Source organism: Asparagus officinalis, chromosome 7, assembly GCF_001876935.1.
Source record: "Asparagus officinalis chromosome 7, Aspof.V1, whole genome shotgun sequence".
In the NCBI taxonomy this organism is placed as follows: Eukaryota; Viridiplantae; Streptophyta; class Magnoliopsida; order Asparagales; family Asparagaceae; genus Asparagus; species Asparagus officinalis.
The window spans coordinates 124,011,522-124,034,763 of NC_033800.1; the positions used below are offsets into that span (position 1 = coordinate 124,011,522).

A 23,242-nucleotide genomic window follows, 5' to 3' on the forward strand; every position below is an offset into this window, starting at 1 on the left:
CGTTCCCTTGCTGCGCCTCAGCCTAATTAGCCCCGATCCCTGACCCATTACTCCACGAGCCCACAAGCCCACGACCCACCAGAACTTATGAGGGATAAATTGAATAAAAACAATTATCGGCTTGCCGTTAGCAAGCCTCGAACACATGACCTTTTGAAATACCAAAACTTTAACTTTCTGCTACGCTACTAAGGATTTCTAAAAAATACCAATAATTAATAAATACATAATTTGAAAACTCATTTTTGAAAAGCGGTTTTGACCAAAAAAGCCAACAAGGATTACCTGACCACAACCATTGTCGAAGTATAGTCAGTATCTTCCTGTTTTTCAACAACTTAAAAACATTTGCACTGATGTTTGCATGTGTATGGTGCTTAGAGAAATCAGGTAGCAACTCGAGAAAACTTTGTAAATCCCCATCTTCTGGGTGCAAATCTAGTAACATGGAAAAAGGTTAAGCCTCAAGAGGAAACTTTAGCTCTTTATCTTATATAGAAATTCCTTAGCTTTCCTCATCTCACCTCTCTTGAGCAAAATTCGAACAACCACGTTAAGCATATTAGAATCTGAAGTGCAACCATATTTTTCTATCGAAAAAAATAAATCATCAACTTCGTTTAACATACCTTCATTCATAAGGCCCTGCATCACAAACTGTTGCGCGCAGCGGAAATTTCAGCAGCACTTCGGCAGCACAACAAGAGAGTCAGATTGCAATAAGAATTTCCGTCTCACCAAGAAAACAAGAATCTGAAGCAAATATCTCAACAAAGTGAGATATCGGCTCTTCCTCTCATCAGTTCTAGGACTGACATGTTGAGGGATCCTAAAAAGCTATTACAAATCACAAAAAAAATGATACAACCAATTTTACGTGGTTCGGCAAATTACCTACGTCCACGGGGTAATGAGGAGAGAGATCTACTATTAGAGGGAGAGAATACAACTAGGATTTACAATCACTCACAACCTAAACCCTCAAACAATCTCTCAAACCTCTCACAAAAAACTCTCTCAACAAGATGCACAAAAGACTTGAAAAGACAGCAGCTTCTCAAAGTCAGCCGCCTCTGCTCACGAACTCATGCAGCTGAATTCCTCTACAAAAAAAAAAAAAAATTTCTCCTTGCACGCCCACAAAAGTTCCGTGCACACCGAATTCGCCGCCCCTTAAACGCTTCCTCCTTCGCTCATAATTAACCTAGGGAATCACGACTATTTATTTAGGGAATCACAGAAGCTCGGGTGGGCTAGCGCGTTCATTCACAATTGTGAACCCGCTGCACGTGAAACGGGTGGGCCTGCCTACCATTCATAATTCTCTACCTCGGTGAAGTTTTCCCAAAACTGAGCCGACACCAAAGTATCCAAAAGTCCCACTTGTTGTGTCCAGTACGAACTCAATCCACAACAAGTCGAGAACCCGAACGAGAGTCCAAACAATCTCACCCCCATCAACTAACACAAACCGGCTGCATCATAAAGACTGCCTATGTATCCTCTTGCCTAAGGAATCAAGCCGAATGTAGTTCACTCAAATGGCCGCCAACGGCCTCAACAATCACGAATATGTAACAAGTTTCGATAATGATCAAACTTGTTGCTCGGAACCACCTTAGTGAGCATATCTGCCGGATTATCCTTCGTGTGGACTTTCACAATTTCCACATCGCCATCTTTAAGAACATACCGAACGAAGTAATAACGAACGTCAATGTGCTTCGTCCGCGCATGAAAAACCTGATTCTTCGCCAAATAGATAGCACTCATGCTATCACAATGAATAGTGACGGATCTCTGCGATATACCAAGTTCCTCCAAAAGTCCTTGAAGCCAAATAGCCTCCTTCACAGCCTCCGTAACTGCCATATACTCTGCCTCCGTCGTAGACAAAGCCACCATCGACTGTAAGGTGTTTCTCCAACACACCGGCACACGGGTCAAAGTGAACACATACCCCGTAGTAGACCGACGCTTATCTAAATCCCCGACATAATCCGAATCAACATAACCAATACATAGCTGCCCACCTGTAGTGTCCCGCTCATAAACTAAACCAACATTAAGCGTACCTCGAATGTACCTCAAAATCCATCTCACGGCGTCCCAATGACCCACTCCTGGATCGTGCATGTATCTCGATACCATGCTTACCGCCTGTGACAAGTCTGGTCTCGTACATACCATCGTGTACATCAAGCTCCTAACTGCGCTCGCATATGGAGTCTTCGACATCAACTCACGATCTTCAACTGACTTCGGTGAAAGACTAGCTGAAACCTTCAAATAGGCTCCCAAAGGTACACCAACTGACTTCGTATTCATGCTAACATGGAATCGCTGTAGAACCTTCTTCAAATAAGCCACCAGTGTCAAATAAATTCTGCCCTTCTTCTTGTCTCTACTGATCTCCATCCCTAGAATGCGTTTTGCCTCACCTAAGTTCTTCATCTCAAACTCATTTGAAAGCTGAACTTTCAACTCATCTATAGCTGACCTGGAAATAGAGGCAACCAACAAGTCATCGACATAGAGTAACAAATAAATGTACGCATCTCCTTTCAACTTGCGAAAATATATGCAAGGATCAAACTGGCTCCGAGTGTACGAATGACCAATCATAAAACCATCAAATCGCCTATACCACTGTCGAGGAGACTGCTTCAAACCGTATAGCGATTTCTTTAATCTGCAAACTAATTTTTCCTTCCCTGTAGCTCAGAATCCCAATGGCTGAGTCATATATATTTCTTCATCAAGATCACCATGAAGAAATGTCGTCTTTACATCCAACTAATCTAACTCCAAACCATACTGTGCCACCAAAGCTAGCAAAATCCGAATCGAAGAGTGCTTCACCACCGGAGAGAAATCCTCATTATAGTCAATACCTTCCTCCTGTGCATAGCCCTTCGCAACTAACCTAGCTTTGAACCTCAATGGAGTGCCCTCAATGCCCTCCTTCTTCGTGTATACCCACTTTCAACCAATTGCCTTTCGCCCCTTTGGAAGCTCAACAAGCTCCAATGTATCGTTCTTATGAAGAGATTCCATCTCCTCCTGTATAGCCACCTACCACGAATCAGCCTCCGAGGCTCAGCCTCTCTGAATGTAGTAGGCACCAACTCATCGATACTCTCCACCGGAAGTGCATACGTAACTGTGTCGGCATACCGTACTGGCATCTGTATGTTTCTCCTCTGTCTCCGAACCGCAATAGAATCCTGAACCTGAGCCGTTGGTTCCTGATCCTACACATCAGTACCCGTATCCTCCATATCATCGTCGTGCTCGCCTGACGTCACCTCAGTCGGCACTCTAATGGATACTGTACCATCTGGACAATGTGGAGCTGCATCGATCTCCACCACCTGCGATATCTCCTCTGTCGGGTCGCTCTCCACCTGATGAGAGCTGGGAAGCTTCAAGATAGAAGCCTCATCAAACGTGGTGTCCCTACTCAGCACAATCTTCTTATCAACTGTATCCCAAAGCTTGTATCCCTTGACACCACGCTTGAATCCTACAAATATGGCCTTCCTAGCTCGAGGTTCCAACTTATTAGTTCTCACATGATAAAATGCAGGGCATCCGAATACCTTGAGCTGGTCATAATCTCGTGCTGGCTCTCCCGACCACTTCTCCATAGGGGTTTTCCCCTCAATCACAGATGAAGGCAGCCTATTAATGAGGTGGCTCGCATATGTAAGTGCCTCAGCCCAAAAGATCTTCTCCAAATCACTCTGCGATAATAAGCATCGGATCTTCTCTAGTAAAAACCGATTCAATCTCTCTGCCACTCCATTTTGCTGTGGTGTATGACTAACCGTGAAGTGTCTCTCTATGCTCTCGTCTCGACATAGCTGCAGAAAGGGGTCTGAAGTATATTCACCACCGTTGTCGGATCGCAATGTCTTGACCTTTCTTCCAGTCTGCAGTTCCAATCTCTTCTTCCACTCCACAAACAAATCTAGGACTTCATTCTTATGCTTCATAGTGTACAGCCAACAACGTCTAGAATAGTCATCTACAAAAGTGACGAACCAATGTCGACCACCAAGTGATGCAGTCTTGGTGGGACCCCAAACGTCTGTGTGCACGTAGTCCAAGATGCCCCTCGTCTGATGAATGGCAGTCCCGAACTTCACATTCGTCTTCTTGCCAAGAACACAGTTCTCACATAACTCAATCTTCCTACTCTTGGCTCCCTTCAATAGCCCCTGCTTGCACAATGCCTGCAGTGACTTTTTACTTGTGTGCCCCAACCTATAGTGCCAAAGTCTGCTCATGTCCGCTTCTGAAATAGCCGAAGCAACCTGGCCAATCTCGGTGCTTTCCTTCAGATAATATAAATTTCGATTGCGGACTCCCTTCATCACCACCAATAATCACTTAGTAACATTCGCTACAGCGTTTTCGAAAGTCACCTTGAATCCCTTTGCCTCCAAAGCTCTAACTGAGATAAGATTTTTCTTTAGTTGAGGAACAAATCTCACCTCCTTCAACTCACGGACTACTCCATCGTGCATCCGAATCCACACGGTACCTATCCCACAAATACCACAGGATTGATCATTTCCCATGACAACAACACCCCCATCGAGTCTCTCGAACGATGCAAACCATGCCTAGGGGTCACATGATAAGTAGCGTCGGAATCAATCATCCAATCTGATGCATCCACATGGTTCACCTTCGGAGTAATCAGTAGAGAAAAGCACGAATCATCGGAATCATCGCCTTTCGTAACGTTCACCTCATTGGCCTTCGGGCCCTTCTTTTTGCTATTCTCCTTCTCCTTGAGCTTCGAACAGTCTCTCTTCCAATGTCCCTGCTCCTTGCAAAATGCACATTGGTTCTTTGATAATTGATGGCGGCCTCTAGACTTTGACCTTCCTCTATTACCACCTTTCAGATGTGGGCTTCTACCTCTCGTCGACAAGGCCTCGCCTGAAGTACTAGCGCGGGAAGTCTTCTTATCCTTCCTCCTCAAATCGTAATTGGTCAATGCGTTAGTCACTTCACTATAGCTGATAGAAGATCTCCCGTTCAACAAAGTGAGCACGAAGGTATCATACTCCTCATCCAGTAAGGAGCCCAATAAAATAATCGCCTTGTACTCATCCGATATCTTCTCATCAATATTTGCCAAGTCCGACAATAACTTAGTATAGTTGTTCACATGCGCCGCTAGTGAGGTGCCTGTGGACATCTGAAATCTGAAGAGTCTTCGCAGCAAGTGCAACCTGTTCTCAACACTCTTCGTGAGATACTTGTTGTTGAGAATTTTTCACATCTTCATTGCAGACGTCAACCCAATCACATCATATTTCAGCTCCTGTTCCAAACATGACCTGATCACCCCACAAGCGTTCCTATTCTTCTTCTCCCATACCGCCTCTTCATATTTAGGTGACCTCTCGTGGACCATGATGGTCTCTTCCAGATTTTAAGCATTGAGCGCATCCTGTACGTCGCTCATCCACAAACCAAAGTTGATTTTACCGTCATACTTTATCATACTAATCTTAGTGTTCTGAAAACCAACTTGTATTGTACTCGCCATCGACTTGCTGCTTTTACCTTCTTCTCCCATTGCAAACTAACTCAAAATTATAGAGAAAGAACAAATTTGATAGAAACTAGGAACCACCCAACTGAACCCTAGATTTGATAGAAATTAGGAACCACCCAACTGAACCCGAACCCTAGATTAGATTCCAAATAGATCTCCTATCCACACGAGGAAAGCGAAATCTCCAACGACAACTCCTAATGCTATCTCCACCGAAGCCTAGAACTCTAAGAACCAAGCTTCACACAAGAATCTTCCTCCACCAAACTCCAAAATCCTAGATCTAAAATCTGGGCTCTGATACCACTTGTTGCGCGCAGCGAAAATTTTGGCAGCACTTCGGCAGCACAACAAGAGAGTCAGATCGCAATAAGAATTCCCGTCTCACCAAGGAAACAAGAATCTGATGCGAATATCTCAATAAAGTAAGATATCGGCTCTTCCTCTCATCAGTTCTAGAACTGACCCGTTGAGGGATCCTAAAAAGCTATTACAAATCACACAAAAACAATACAACCAATTTTACGTGGTTCGGCAAATTGCCTACGTCCACGGGGCAAGGAGGGGGAGATCTACTATTAGAGGGAGAGAATACAACTAGGATTTACAATCACTCATAACCTAAAACCTCAAACAATCCCTCAAACCTCTCACAAAAAACTCTCTCAACAAGATGCATAAAAGACTTGAAAAGACAGCAGCTTCTCAAAGTCAGCCGCCTCTGCTCACGAACTCATGCAGCCGAATTCCTCTGCGAAAAAAAAAATCTTCTCCTTGCACGCCCACAAAAGTTCCATGCACACCGAATTCGCCGCCCCTTAAACACCGCCTCCTTCGCTCACAATTAACCTAGGGAATCACAACTATTTATTTGGGGAGTCACAGAAGCTCGGGTGGCCCAGCACGTTCGTTCACAATTGTGAACCCGCTGCACGTGAAACGGGTGGGCCTGCCTGCCATTCACACAAACGTATATGTCACAATGTTCAGAACGAATTCTTTAGCAAGCATATCACAAAATAGATTCTTGGCCACTTGAGTTCTACCGACTCTGAACATCCAATCGATCATGATTGTGAAGGCTTTGAAATCGATTGTTGTTAAAGATTTTAGTCTCCCTATATACTACGATCTCCGCAACTCGGAAGCTAACCCACAATCAATAATATAGAAAACAACCACAATCAAGAAGAAAAAACACCAAGATTTACGTGGTTCAATTGACCAACTTTGACCTACATCCACTGGACAACAATACGAGAAATCCACTATATATCAGGGAGTACTACAAGATGAACCACTCAACTCTCGTCTCTCAATCTCTCAACCTCACATACATAATCAACTCTCATATTCTCTCTAAAACCCACTCCTTACAATCTTTTGAACGGAAAAAGACTACGCAACCCTCTCCCAATGATGTAATCTTTTGCACAGATAAAGACTACGAAACCCTTGCATCTCACATAATATTTTTGATAAGACTACGCCCTCTACTACCCCTAGATTATAAGAATATTAGCTTTCTCTCCTCTCCTTTTTTTGGTTTTTCCTCCAATAATAGAAGAATATATATAGGAAAACCAAAACCCTATCTCTAATCTAACTTCCTAATTAAAATAGGATTTAAGCTCCTAATCATGATGAGACCTAATCTTCTAATCAAGATAGATCTCTAACACTATCTAATTCTCATGAAGTTATATAAAGAATATAAGACAAATTCCCAACAGTTGTATGCTTCTTATTTAGCATGCTTTGAAGTAGATTCAATGCTTTACCAATGCATTTGTTTTTACACAATCCATCCAAGATTACATTGGCATGTATCAATGTCTAGAGTTACCTAATCACCTTATGGTGCATTTTTCTTGCAATATTGCCATCTTCTAGCTTGATATAATCTTGTAAGTATGGTGCGGTAGACTTCTTTTATCTATTTCACTCCCTCTTTACGCATCTCATCTAAGAGCCTTAAAGCCATGTCGATTTTTTCCTATCTAAAATAAGAGTTGATTAGAATGGAATATGTAAATTCGTTAGGCTTCTGACCTTTTTCAAGCATGAGATCGAAATATTTCAATCCTTCATGCATTTCACCTATAAGACAATATCCATCCATAAGAGTGCTGTAAGTAGGCCTGTCCATCCGGTCCGAAAAACCGAGCTTGGCCCGGGAAAAACCGGAGCCCGAACCTAGGCCCGGGCCTGAGCGGGTCGGCCCTGTTTTTTTTATATTTTTTATTTTTTAAAAATCTCTTTAAATTTTGAAATATACATAAAAATTACAGAAAATGCTAATAAAAAATAATAATATTATTAATAACCTGAAATAACATAAATTACAAATATAAAAAATTATAAAAATAAAAGATGATAAAAATAACTTCTTTATTAATAATTAATAAATCCTTTACAAGTATAAATTTATTTCGGAATTCGTGGCATCACAATAGATGAGTACATCCCAACTAGGTTGGCACCTACTCACCTATATTATTATCATTTGCAACTGTTTCGAAAATAATTCATTACAATTTAAAGCTATGAAATACAAATTATAATTTGATGAATATTTTTTAATCTTTATATCTATCTGCTAGTCCCAACTCTTTAAATTTATCTTTAATTCTAGCCATCCGATCGATGCCTTGCGTTCGCTTTTCGTACCTCCACCAATCTTGTAAGCACATCATCGCTTGTACAGTATACAGATCTAAGCATGTCCTGTGGTTGTCGATCAAACGTCCTGCTGTGCTGAAGGCAGATTCCAAAGCTACTGTCGAAACCTACACTGTTAGTAAGTCACGAACCATGGTGGAAAGTATATGATATAAAACTGATCCATATACTCTCCACCATTATAAAATATCTAAAACATTTCCTTGACATTTAACTAAAGAAGCAGATAAATATTCATCTATTTCAGAAACCTCTAATGATGATCCAAGTCCAGATCCACTAGTTAGCTCAGTTACCATTGCATACCTATTAAAACTTATACTTTTACCTCGGCTTGAGCTTGAAGCCGCCGAAGCTATAGACTATTGTGCAGCTACACTATGTCTAGCTGCATACTCATCATATAAGGTTTAAAAATAAATTCTAATAGCTAAATGATGAGAAGTAGTAGTAAGGGTGGATCTATCATCTAAATCTATAATTTGTCCACCATATAATGATTGAAACAAACTTCGAAGGTCAATACCCTTCAAACATGGATCAATAAGAACCCCCAAACCAAAAATATGAGGAATAGACCTAAAATACTTATTAAATTTATTCTCCATTTGAAAAATTATAGATCCAAAAGTATCATTCATACGATATTTGACAATTTTTTTTTTGAATATTTAAAATTTGTAAAGCAGCTAAAGTAATAGTTGGATAATAACAGCCAGATATTAACATTATAACATCATAAAAACTTGTAACATCTCATTTAAATTACATATAATTATCCATTCATCTTCAGTTATTCCATAAGTGCTACCAGAGCTAGAATTAGAAGCATAATAATTTATAAAATCATTTATATTTTTTTTATATTCTATTGCCATACTTAACATTACATAGGTAGAATTCCACTTATGGTTAACATATTTTGGAATTAGTCTGAGCTTATAATTTTTCTTTTATAAAATTATTTCCATCTTTTAGGTCTTTGTTCAGAAGCATTATGCATATAAGCAACTATTCTAATTTTTTCTATCATGAGTTTAATTTTAGTAAATACACTTTGAACAATTAAATTTAAAATATGACAGATACATCTAATATGAAAAAGATCACCATGACATGACAATGACAGAGTTATTTTTATAAAATCAACAGCTATATTGTTATTACTTACATTATCTAGTGAAAGAGAAAATATTCTTTGATCAATTTCTAGTTTCATAAGTTCTTCAATTGTTAAATTTGCAATATTAATACCAGTATGTGATTCTTCAATTGTAATAAATGGAACAACTATTTTAAACATTTGCCAATTTTTATCAATCCAGTATGCTGTGATACATAAATAACCAATTTGTGCTCTAGATGACCAAATGTTAGAAGTTAAAGAAAATCTACAGTTTAAATTTTTAAAATAAGAAATTATTTTTTCTTGTTCCTCTTGATAATATTTTAAAATATCACGTTAATAGGTTTGACGAGAAAATTTTATAAATACGGGGTAAAAACCATCTCTAAACATATCTTTAAATTTATCATCTTCTACTAATTTAAAAGGAAGGTTATTAAGAATGATAAACCTGATGACGTATTTCCTGGCTCGGACAACATCATAATTCCAACTACCGAGACTACCAAAAGAGGAGCATTAGGAAATCATAGATTATCGGATATCACCTTGAGGATTCTGGCCTTTGTTGTGTTTTTTTATATGACGTTTGACGTGGTTCGTGCCGCTCTTATGATGAGCTTAGAAAGTATTGCCGCACAACGCATATTTAGCCTTCTGGGTGAGGACCCTACCGTGTTTATCATTGGTGACATCTATCTTCTCGAAAAAATTCCACACATCGGATCTCGGACTTTTAGGAGCTCTTAGTATAGAATCGTCACTACCAAATTCGGGATTAACACCGGTAGGATCAGTAGGAGTAGCTGTTGTAGAAGGACTCATTTCAAGATCAGCAGGAGATAGGTTTTGCTTTTCATAATCAGATTCGGAAGCTATTTGATGAAAGGATTAGAAAGTATAAGATATTTTAAGAGAGTATTAGAGAGAAGTAGATGAGTTCTCGTGTGAGGAGAAGAAATGAAAACCCCCCTCTATTTATAGAGGCAGCCTCCTAGGCAAATGACCAAAAAAACCTCACCATATGACCGTTCTTTGACCGTTTTGGGGACAAAGTGGTCAAAAAGTGGTCAAAAATCAAATCTGGCCTTTATGACCGGGTCGGACCGGGCCAGCCCGGCCTGGCCTGACATAAGGTCACCTAGGTGACCTCTTGACGCGGGCCGGCGCTGACCCGCTGTGCCCGCTTTTACTTCAATGGTCACTTCCGGTGCACCTTGGAGCCCGGGCTGGACCCGGAATCCTGCCGTTTGCCCGGCCGCGGAAGCCAGCAAGCCGGCCGTATCGAGCCGAAACCCAGCCTGGCCCAAGTTTCGGGGCCAACCCCGGACCGGGTCGGGTTCCGGCCCTACCGGGCCTGGACCGACAGGCTTTTTGGACAGGCCTAGCTATAAGTAACCATGTCAGGCTGTACACCTCTATAAATCATAACATCTAATAACTTACGAGCTTTTGTAACCTTTCCTTCCTTATAGAGCATCAATCAATGTATTGTGTGTCACTACATCTTGATGGAATCCTTGATCGCTCTTTTCAACAAGTAATCTCAATGACTTGTTTCATTTCCCTTTTTTGCAAAAATCTGCTCACCAAAGAGTTATATATCACTATGTCCAAATAGATCCCTTTGGCAACCATTTCATTCAGTATACCCTCGACACCTTCAGCTCTTCCCGCCTCATGAATGCTGCCCAATAAAACTGTATGCAAAAAATTATCGGGTTGCACTCCAGCTAGTTGCATTTTTCTGAGTTAGTTCATAGCATTATCGATTCTATTGTTCTTATTACAGCATTTAATAATGATATTATAAAGATCGAATAGTAAAACATCCTTCTGCATAAATTTTAGGATTCTTGATACCTCATCGAAGTGACCTTCTTTAAAATAACCATTTAACAGAATGTTGTAGATGAATGTATCAGGTTTTACACCACTTTCAACCATCACATTAAGCAATTTGTTGGCTTCAGACGTATTTCCTTGTTTACAACGAGGACCTATCAGTTTGTTGAAGGTATTAGCAACCTGGCCGAGCCCATGATCCACCATATTGAGAATTCTCCACTACAATAAAAGTTATAAATTATGATACATTTTTTATCTCAACACGAAACATTTTTGTGTCGCATAAATTGAGCGCGACACATACCAAAAGTGTGGTTAGAGCATGTATGGAGAGCGTCTTTCTATATATGCGAGAATGTGTCATAAAACTCACGACACATATATGTGTCACGAGTTTTGTGACACATACATGTGTCACGAGTTTTGTGACACATACATGTGTCACCACTCTCGACACATATATGTGTCAAGGGTAATAGTGACACATATTTGTATCTAGACCATACAAATATAAAGAATATCATCATTCAACACTATAACTTCCTACAAGGTCACCCATCTTAAGATTACTCTCACCAAAACATACTTAACTGTGGAGTTTTGTTAACTTATACACAGTCATAAATGTTTAATCATCATCATAATTAAACTCTAAAATTTATTATTTAAGCCCATTAATAGATTCTCTCATAATCCATATTAGACTATTAGCTTTTAATTATATTTAATTGTATATCCAATGACACAAATATATGTCGTGATTTGCTATACGTTTTATTTGTGTTACTATTGTTTCATATTTTACAAATAAGATGACACTTTTATATGTGTCATAAAATAAATGTGGACACATACAGCTTTTGTTGTTGTGCACATAGCTTCTTTCCATTGTCCTCGAGTAGAATGACCATAGATAATGCAAGTATTGGTATTGCAAAAAGTAAATCATAGGTAGCATTATCCATCAGCCTTTGTTTGCATGAGAGTCATGTTGTAGGTGAATGCATTAAGCTCAACTTCTCCTTGTATTTTCATCTTCTTAACAAACTCAATGGCCAAGCTCGTATTTGCATAGCCCTTTGTTAAGAGCATTGTACGTGACAACGATAGGCTTGCATCCCCACTGTGGCATTTTATAGCGTGCATCTTCATCCTTGTTCTGTTTCCACAGGTCATTGACAAGATAGTTGAAGGTTATGCCATTGCCACTCCAGTCTCTTTTCAAGATGGAGCACAAGAACCCAAAACTGAGATCGACAAGATTCATGTTGATGCAACGGTTGATGAAGATACTGTGGGCAATGACATTGGGCGAAATGCCTCCGACCCGGTTCATCTACTAGACAAAGATGTGATAACAGTTGGATTTCGGTTGTAAGTCTTCTCGATTACTTGAAGGATTGAAGCAAAGGGGACGTTGAACTATTAAAAGCTGATGGATTGGGATTTGCTTCGAGCATTAGCACATGAGAACTCATCATTTTCAGTTGAGTTTGAGAAAGATGAGAGGAGTAACATTCAGATGTTGGTTTTAGAAGTGTGAAGACTGAAACCTGAAACAAAATTGCGAGTCTGGAAATTCTCGGGTCGGTCGACCGACATAGTGACTCTGGTCGATCGCATCGACTAAAAGGAAAACAACCCAGGAACTCACTCTGGCCGGTCGACAGAAGCTTAATGTCGGTCAACCAAGAGTGGTCATCCGGTTGATCGAAGGTGATGGTCCGGTCGACTGAAAAGGTGCATAAAACCCTGTAGGAAATTAACGTTCTGGCCGGTCGACCGACACTGATGGTCCGGTTGACCAAAAGTCATTTTTCCAGTTTCCTAAACTGTTTGAGAAATTATTTTGGGCTGGAATTCTATATATACCTAAACGATTTTAGGGTTATTAAGACACGTGAAAAGAGGGTTTTGAGAGGATTCTTTCAGAGAGATAAAAACCTATTTGTGGGCATTGTAATCTTCTTCAATTAATCAAAGAATTTTGTGGTGTTTCTCTCGGGGATGTAGGCATGTTGCTGAACTTCATTAAATCTAGTGTGTTCTTTCTTGTTTATCTTTCCTACAATTTTTTTATTTGTGGTGATTTTCCTACTTGCTAAACTCTTAGCACAAGGTCCGGAAGGGCTCGGGTTCGATTGATTGTTTTGAATCCCCAACAACTGGTATCAGAGCTTTGTTCAGAAGATTTGGGCGAGAGCCATGGCAGAGGAAAGAAAATCAAAGATCGAGAAGTTTGACGGACCAGACTTCGCCTATTGGAAGTCACAGATGGAGGACTTTTTGTACCGAAAGGATCTTTACCATCCGTTGATGGGCAATGCTAAGGGAAAGAACAAGGAGGAATTAGACGAGGAGTGGAAAATACTGGATAAGAAGGCTTTTGGGCAAATCCGGTTGTCGCTCTCCAAATCGGTCACCCATAATATATTGAAGGAGAAGATGATGGTAGGGCTTATGGAAGTGCTCGCGAAGATGTACAAGCAACCGTCAACCGTAAACAAGGTGCATCTCGTCAAAATACTCTTCAACCTCCTTCACGATGCACCTCAATGAGTTCAACATGATTGTTGATCAACTTATCTCCGTGGACATCACGTTTGATGACAAAGTGTAGCCCTAATTGATTCTATCATAGTTGCCAGATAGTTGGACAAGTTGTGTGACCGTAATTAGCAACTCGACGGGGAAGAAAAAGTTGAAGCTGAGCGATGTTGTTAGCATGATTCTATCCGAGGAGGTTAGAAGGAAATCGTTCGAATCAGAAGGTTCAGCTTTAGCCCTAAATCTCGAGCAGAGAGGCCGAAGCCAGAAGAAGGGTAACTAGAACAGGAATCGATCGAAGTTAAAGAAGAAGAGGTCAAACTAGAAGGTTAGGTCTATTAAAGGAAAGTATTAGAACTACGGTCAGGAGGGCCATATGTCTTCAGTCTGGAAAGCACAAACGAAGGATACGAATGAGCAGGAGGCTTATATCATGCAAGATGTCTTGATCCTTGCTATGGATGGTGATTCTGATTCATGGGTAATTGATTCAGGAGCCTTTTTCCATGCCATTGCTAATAGGAAGCTTCTTTAGAACTATGTAGCAGGGGACTTTCGAAAAGTGTACTTGGGGAATAACAAACCTTGTAGTATTGTTGGAAGAGGCGACATGTAGATTCAGATGAAGGGCTCCAAGTAGAATCTGAAGAATGTCAGACAAGTACCTAAGCTGAAGAGGAATCTTATTTCGGTTGGCCAGCTTAGAACAGAAGGCTATGTTTTAACATTCACCGGGGATTCGTAAAAAGTTTCCAACATTATTATGGTGGTTGCCCGAGGCAACAAAACAAGAACTCTCTATCTCACTTCACATGCGAGTGAAACCCTCGTAATTAAAGCTAGCAAGGAGAGTGCAGACTATGACACAATAGGTTAGGACACATGAGTAAGAAGGACATAAAGATTCTACACTCATAGGGAAAGCTAACCATCATCGATTCTGTGAAAGTTAGTGTTTGAGAGGACTACATCTACAGGAAGTAGAACAGGATCAGCTTTCAGAAGGGTGGAAGGCCACCTAAAGCTTAGAAGCTAGAGCTTGTTCATACAGATTTATGGGGTCCAACTAGCGTGTCTTCTCTTGGCGGTTCAGCTTACTATGTCACCTTTATCGACTATCACTCGAGAAAGGTGTGGGTATACTTCATGAAGCACAAGTCAGAGGTGTTCATGATCTTCAAGAAGTGGAAAGCCATGATGGAGAATGAGATAAATCTGAAGGTGAAGTGTCTGAAATCGGACAACAGTGGAGAATATGAGCTGGACGAGTTCAAGAGATTCTGTGCTCTAAATGGGATTCATTTGGAGAGTACTACTCCATGGACGCCGCAACAGTATGGGATTGCAGAGAGGATGAATATGACATTGATAGAGCGTGCGAGAAGCATACGTCTACATGCAGGTCTACCTAAGACATTTTGGTCGGACGCAGTGCATACAATAGTTTACTTGAATAATCATGGGCCATCAGTTTTATTGGACTTTGGGATTCCAGAAGAGGTTTAGAGTTGCAAGAAGGTTAATCTCTCACACTTACGAGTATTTGGTTGCGTGACATATGTTCATATCAGTGACCATGTTAGGGACAAGCTAGAAGCTAAGTCACAGAAGTGTACATTCATTGGATACGACATTGATGAGTTCCGGTATTGTCTGTAGGATGAGAAGTATGGGAAAATCATCAGAAGCAGAGATGTGATATTCAATAAGGAGGTGATGTACAAGGACAGGGATAATGCCAGTGATAGCCAAAGCAGTGGGAGCAGTACTAAGGATGCAGACAGATCCGAGTATATGGATTTGGAGGAACTTCCAGATGAGGGAGACAGTGTCAGTTCTGATCGAAGAATGGAGGAGACTCCAGGTGCAGAGACTACTAGCCAAGGCATGGAGCTTAGAAGGTCATCCAGGCTACCCAAACCGAATCCCATATATCTCTCATCACTTGATTATTTACTTTTGATAGATAGCGGTGAACCAAAGTGCTATGAGGAGGCTATGCAAGTAAGTGAATCTCAGCAGTGGGAGCATGCGATGCAAGAAGAGATGGATTCTCTACACACTAATAAGACATGGGAGTTAGCTCAGCTACCTGCACAAAAGAAAACTTTACATAATAAATGGGTCTATCAGGTCAAGCAGGAGAGTGATGGAAGCAAGAGAAACAAGGCTAGATTAGTCATGAATGGTTTCCAATAGCGGGAAGGAGTGGATTATACAGAGATATTTTTCCCGTTGTAAAGCTTACAACCATTAGAGTGGTGTTGAGTTTATTAGCTGTAGAAGATCTCTACCTTGAGCAATTAGATGTGAAGACTGCCTTTCTTCATGGTGACTTAGATGAAAAAAATCTACATGAAGCAACCTGTTAGCTTCATTGAAGAAGGAAAGGAAGAGATGGTGTGTAAGCTCAAGAAGAGCTTGTACGGATTAAAACAGGCTCCGAGACAGTGGTACAAGAAGTTCGACAACTTCATGCAGAGCAATGGCTATGGAAGATGCAATTCAAATTATTGTTGCTACTTCAAGAGGTTCGAGTGTAGGTATATCGTGTTATTATTATATGTTGATGACATGTTAATTGCAGGACCATGTTTAGAAGAGATTAACAAATTGAAGAAGCAGTTGGCAAAGGAGTTTGCTATGAAGGATTTGGATGTAGCGAAACAAATTCTTAGACTATGAATCAGTAGAGATGAAGCTGAAGGGACATTAAAGTTGAGTCAAGCTGAATACATTAAGAATATACTTCAGAGATTCATTATGGAGAATGCTAAGCCCTTCGGCACGCCCCTTGAAAGTCAATTCAAGTTATCTAAGGAGCAATCACCCAAAACAGATGCGGAGAAGAAGCACATGAGCAGAGTGCCATATTCATCAGCCACTGGTAGTCTTATGTACGTGATTGTTTGCATGAGACCGGATATCACCCATGTAGTGGGAGTTGTGAGCAGGTTTGCTAGCAATCTAGGGAAGCAATATTGGGAGGTTGTGAAGTAGATATTGCGTTACTTGAGAGGGACTACGAATATGCCACTATGTTTTAGGAGGAAGGAGTTGGGATTACGAGGATACATGGATGCAGATTTCGTCAGTGATCATGATATGAGGCGAAGCACTATTGGGTATGTTTATACTTTAGCGTCGATAACAGTGAGCTGGGTCTCACGTCTGCAGAAGCTAGTAACATTGTCCACGACTGAGGCAGAGTATATCGTAGTGACTGAAGCTAGCAAGGGGATGATTTGGTTGACCAAGTGCCTGGAATAGTTCGATCTGAAGCGGAGGAACAAAGTTCTTTATTGTGATAGCCAGAGTGCTATATACCTTGCCAAGAATCTAGTATATCATGCCAGAATGAAGCACATCGACATACGTTACTACTTCATACGCTTGCAGATTGAGGACGACAAGTTACGATTGGAGAAGATTTTGGAGAGTCAAAATCCTATGAATATGTTAACAAAAGCAGTAACCATTAACAAACTGGAGTTGTGTGTAACTTTAGTTGGCCTTCACGCATAGGAGTCGAAGGCGGAGCCACACTAGGAGGACTGGTGAGATAACCGAGATGATGATGATTAAAGAATGGATTTATCCGGGGAGGAGAATGTGCTTGCGAAGATGACAGGAGTTCAGAAGAGCTCGTTAATGGCGGTTTCGTCTCCAAGTGAGAGATTGTTAGTTTTGGGAGTGTGAAGACCAAAATCTGAAACAAAACTGCGAGTCTGGAAATTCTCGGGTCGGTCGACCAACATCGTGACTCCGGTCGACCACATCGATTGTAGGAAAACAGCTCATGAACTCACTCTAGCCGGTCGACAGAAGCTTGGTGTCGGTCGACCGAGAGTGGTCATCCGGTCAATCAAAGGTGATGGTTCGGTCGATTGAAAAGGTGCACAAAACCTATTTTTCCAGTCGACCGAAATTGATGTTCTGGCCGGTCGACCGATACTCATGGTCCGGTCGGCCGGAAGTTATTTTTCTAGTTTCCTAAACTGTTTGGAAAACCATTTTGGGCTGGGATCCTATACATACCTAAATGGTTTTAGGGTTATTAAGACACGTGAAAAAGAGGATTTTGAGAGGATTCTTTCAGAGAAATCTCAGAGAGATAAAACCTATTTGTGGGCATTGTAATCTTTTTCAATTAATCAAAGAATTGTGTGGTGTGGCTCTCGAGGATGTAGGCACGTTGTCGATTCTCGTTAAATCTGGGGTGTTCTTTCTTTTTTATCTTTCCTACAATTTTTCTTTTATTTACACTGATTTTTTTACTTGCTAAACTCTCAGTACAAGGTCCGGAAAGGCACATGTTCGATTGATTGTTTTGAATCCCCAACATCGGACATTGGGCCAACTGTAATGAACCTTTTATTAGGCCTTTTGAAATTACGTCATGGGCCATACATCAATCTTAATCCGGCCTGGATGTGGTCCAAGTGCAAATGGTTCGTATATTGCTCCAATATCATACTTGTTATATACATATCCGCTTACCTTTTACGAATATAGATATAGATACAGACATGTCTCCTTAAGAAAATATTATGTCCATATCCGCTAAAATTGGATACGGATATGAAAATACATGCAAATATGTATGTGGATGTACATATGGATACAGATCTAAGAAAACGCAAATACATATTGAATATATATATATATATCATATATATAATATATATATATATATATAATATATATATATATATATACTATATATATCATATATATATATATATATATATATATTAAATACGAGAGAGAGAGAGAGAGAGACGAGAGAGAGAGGAGAGAGAAATATGTGTCATTTGTACCTAACTAAAAGTATGAATTGGTAGTGAGGTGTCCCCCTATCTCCGTCCACTCATTCAGATGTTAGACACTATTCAACATCGGATAATAGGTAGATGAGTGATGTGACACATCACTACCAAGCACAAAATTGTGCTTTGGTACCAAGCATACCCATATTTCTCATATTATCATATAGTATATAATATGTTTACTAGTATTATTATAATATATAATTATATATAATATAATATATATATAGTTATATATATATCATCATATAACTGGAAAAGTGTTCCTAAGGTGTCTTCCTTAGCTAATCATCTAAGGCAGTCGGCCTAAAAGCACATGATTGAGGGCATTGTGGATAATCCATTCGCTTGAACTGATCTACATATTCTAAAAATCTAAACACATTAGTTTGGGGTGAACCGCTCATCTTTGACGCCTTCATCCACATCCGTATCAATTTAACGGTTTCGAGTAAACGAACTTTTCAGCATACTCGATGGAGGGTCAAATGACGCACGGTTCATATCAAATTGGTGTGTTAGGGTTTTAGAATATGTAGATTAAATTTAATAGCAGCGGATCATTCCGACATGGCCCTCATCATGTGATCTTAGGCCAACATCTTTAGATTTATGGCCTAATGATGCACCTTAGGAACTACTTTTTCCACATATATATCATATATATATATATATAAATATATATATATATATATAATATATATATATATAATGATATATATAATATATTATATATCATATATATAATATTTATCACCAACACCAACCGGATAGGGGGGGGGGGGGGGGGGGGGGGGTGATCATTTAGTTCTATTCTACGGATGTTGATATCTTATTTTTTTCACCCCTAGGTGCAATGAGGTGCTATGTTGGTACACTAGGTAATTTTTTTTTCTAGGTGTGTACTTTGTGCTTATAATTAGCATAAATAGAATGTTGGACTAATCAGTATGAAATGGAGAGAAAATATACTATTATGTGAGTGGATCAGTGGTTAGGAGATGAGATTCAATAATAGGTCCAAGATTTATAATCCGACTATGACATGAGTTGTTAAGTGGTCCGTGGACAGTACACAATCAAGACGGGGGACCCGTTTAATTCACAATATGTCTTACAAATCAAAGAATAACGTACTTTTCAAGAATCTCATGGCCAAAAAAGAAAGGCACTAAAAAAAGAATTGACCTCTTACCGAAGGCTCGTCACCTTTCCTAATCCATTCCATCAATTCATCATGGCTATTAATCCCTTTGAAAGCTCTTTGTGGGCCGTTGATAAATACATCACTTGCATAGTGATTGTTATCACTGCTCATCCCCAAAAGTTCCAAGTAAACTAAATAGTTTATACTATATCATATATACTTGAGACGTAGGGATAAAGGGATTCCGAAAACTTGGCGTACAATCAAATGCTAATAACTATTCTGGAATCATGATGCGAGGTTTTCGGATGTATAACCATTAGGCAAAATGATTGTGTTTGCCAACTGAATTCATAGTGGTTTGGTCTTTGTGCGATAATTTGGTTTCTCATGCTAACATTGGATGTTTATAGTTTGTCACTTCCTACAAAGTAAATGTCAGAAAAGGATTATTCTTAAAACTGTAGTTATGCTATGAGTTTGTGTCATGAAAGTAACTAAAGTCTATATATATCTTGAAATATAAATCATGAAAGTTGGTAATAAAGCAACACCGGACGTTTTTGCCTCATATACACTTTAGTTTAGTTGGACGGGAATTAAGGTGATACCTGGCTTCAAGGATTTTCTTGATAAGGTTTGACGAGGTTGAGTCATCCTAAAAACCATCAATTAAATTTTTGCTGCTTGATCTAGTGAACAAAGATTGACTACAATAACAATCATCACAACAATGAAAACAACAACACTACAGAATAAAATTCATAAAAGAGGGACTTGAAGAGTACTTTTTTTAAAGCATAATATTATTTGTTATAAGCCAACTGTGAGTTTCTATCTAGATATTATAATGTTATTGACCTTGTTAATTAAAAAGAGAAAAGAAACAACTACATATAAGGAGAAACTATCAGGTGGAGAGTAGTTCATTGATCAAAAGGGTCCTCCTTTTGACACACCACCTAAGCAATAGACATAACGCGTTTGATGCTTCTCGAATTAGATAGAAACAATACGAAAGTATAGAATATTCAGCACTAAACCAATAATAAATTAGTAGAATACTCAGGAAATTTATTTTTCTTTAAGATAGATAAACCTTTTCTCATGTTGAGGTTAGTTTAATTTTGGGACGGGAAAAGGTTGCTTTTCTTAATTTGTCAACAACTTTATTCAGCCAGAAGTTTAGAGTTATGCTCCACCTAAACCCAAATTAGTATTTTGATGCAGCCATGATTGTAACCTATATTTCACTTCTCTAACCTAAATCCCTCTTTCCAACAACCCGACATTTGCCATTAAGAACATAAATAAGTATTCCACAAGTCTGAAGTGCAACCGATCCATGTTTTCTACCAACTTGACTGATAAAACTTCACCTTCAAATTCCCAAGCCATTATATATTCAACTCAGATAGAGACATCTCTAATAAACTCTCAAACTCAAGACTGCCAACTATATTAAATTGACTCCTTACCTGAATAATGGCTTTTCCCCGGCCATGAATGCCATCCGAAATACGAGGACCACGCACCGCCAAAATGGCTTGGTGACGTAGGAACCAACCAATTATTCCAAATTATCTCATAATATTTCCTTTTTTTCTTTTGCAGTAATTTTGAGTCTTCTACTTACTATGGCTGAGTTACCTAATTCTAGAATCCAAGTTCATGTGAGAATTATCTTCAATTTTCATGAAAAGACATATCTATATCATTAGGATCATTTTGGTTATTTGGACTCACATGATTCTCATGGTAGGGGGTCGCCTAAGAAACTAAAGGGAGTTAGGTGACAAATTTAAAATTTAGAAGGATTATATCAAAATTGTTGGTGAAAAACCCCAATTGTTGTTGAAAACCGTGTCGAGGAACCAAACCAATTGCCGATCAACGATGGCCAAAACCAACCAAAATCAATGCACAAGCAAAACACTAATTTTAACGTGGTTCGGTAATTGCCTACGTCCACGGGGCAAGAAGGGGATGGGGTTTTCACTAATAGAGAAGAAGAGTACAACTTGAGATTACAAATCACTTGAAGGAACAAACTAATCTCACCAACAAAGCTCTTAATCTCTCCAAATGAACCCTAATCAAATAGCTCAGAAAATACCTCTTTTCTGTACTCCAAATATCCCAAACTCTTGCCTTACGAAACCCTAGAACGTGTATTGGTATTTATACAAACACCAAAACTAAATAAGAACAGGAAAACAATTCTGGGCCTGACCCGTTACGCAGTCGACCGCCACGGTCGACCGCGACCCATGACAGAGCCTAAAATCACTTAAAGGATCTGGCGGTCGACCGCGACGGTCGACCGCGCCAAATCCAGACTCCTCCCAGAGTCTGTGCACGTTCACGGTCGACCGGCCTTGCGCCGCGATCGACCGCACAGCTTCCAAACAGTTCCCCTGTGCTTCCAAAACCTGTTCTTCACCAAATTTCTCGTGGTTTCTTCAATTCTCCACCTTGGCGAAGTTTCTACCAAAACTGAGTCGACACCAACCAAACCAAATGCCTTACTTGCTGTTTCTCAATCCTCAACAAGTCGAGACCCAAACGGGAGTGTGAACATTCACCCAAACGTCGATATCTATTCACCAAATCGGCTGCATCATAAAGACTGCCTATGTATCTTCTTGCCCAAGGAATTAATCCTTCACGTAGTTCACCCAAATGGCCTCAAAGGCCCTTAAACAAATAGAAAAGTCTGCAACTCTTCCCTAATATCGGCAACGGATCTGCAACTAATAGCAGCCCCAAACTGATACAAATCAAACACCTCCATCTGAGGTGAACCAATTGCAGTATCCAAAACATGTCCACCAGCTGCAACCGAAACTAAAGCCAATCCATCATCTGCATCCGAAATCAAATGATCCCCAACCTGCGTAACCTCATCTGGAATCCTGAATGACGTAGTATGATCTGGAGTATGTGGAATAAGTTCCACCCAACGTAAAGTAGCATCACCCTCCACCTGCTGTGATATCCTAATGACCTGATCAACACTCTCCACCTGCTGAGAGTCAAAAGTGACATTCCTACTCAGAACAAAATCAGAAGCTCCCAAACGATAATCAAATGAGCCTCCGAATCCCAAACGTATAATCAGATCAAATCTCACATCCTCGATGTGACAAAATGCTGGGTAACCAAATATCCGACGTCAACCAAAATCTGAAGCAGCTCCACCAGATCCAATAACTCCTAATGCAGCAGTCGGCGATCTATGACTAAGATGACCCAAATATGTCGAAACTCTAGAACCAGAACCAATGCTTGACAACCAACCCATCGAAATTGTCATCTCATCTCGTCTCCCCAGAGTCTCCACATCAATGAAGTGTTTCAAGTTGCCATGAGCTGGGCACAAATGCAAGAAAGGACCCCTACCAAAGCTAGAACAACGAGTTACCTTTCTGCCAATACACTTCTTCCAATTGTTATTAACTTCTAGGACTTTACACCAATGGGAA

General features: G+C 39.9%; 1 protein-coding gene across 1 annotated transcript; it reads right to left on the minus strand.

Annotated features, from left to right (window-relative positions):
• LOC109847729 (protein Rf1, mitochondrial-like) lies at positions 478-12,199 on the minus strand. The gene is made up of 7 exons (XM_020416960.1): positions 12,090-12,199; positions 11,539-11,575; positions 11,177-11,453; positions 10,061-10,261; positions 7,631-7,801; positions 6,545-6,660; positions 478-657 (listed from the first exon to the last, which is right to left on the minus strand). The coding sequence occupies exons 1-7, from the start codon at positions 12,197-12,199 to the stop codon at positions 478-480; spliced, it is 1,092 nt and encodes a 363-aa protein (XP_020272549.1).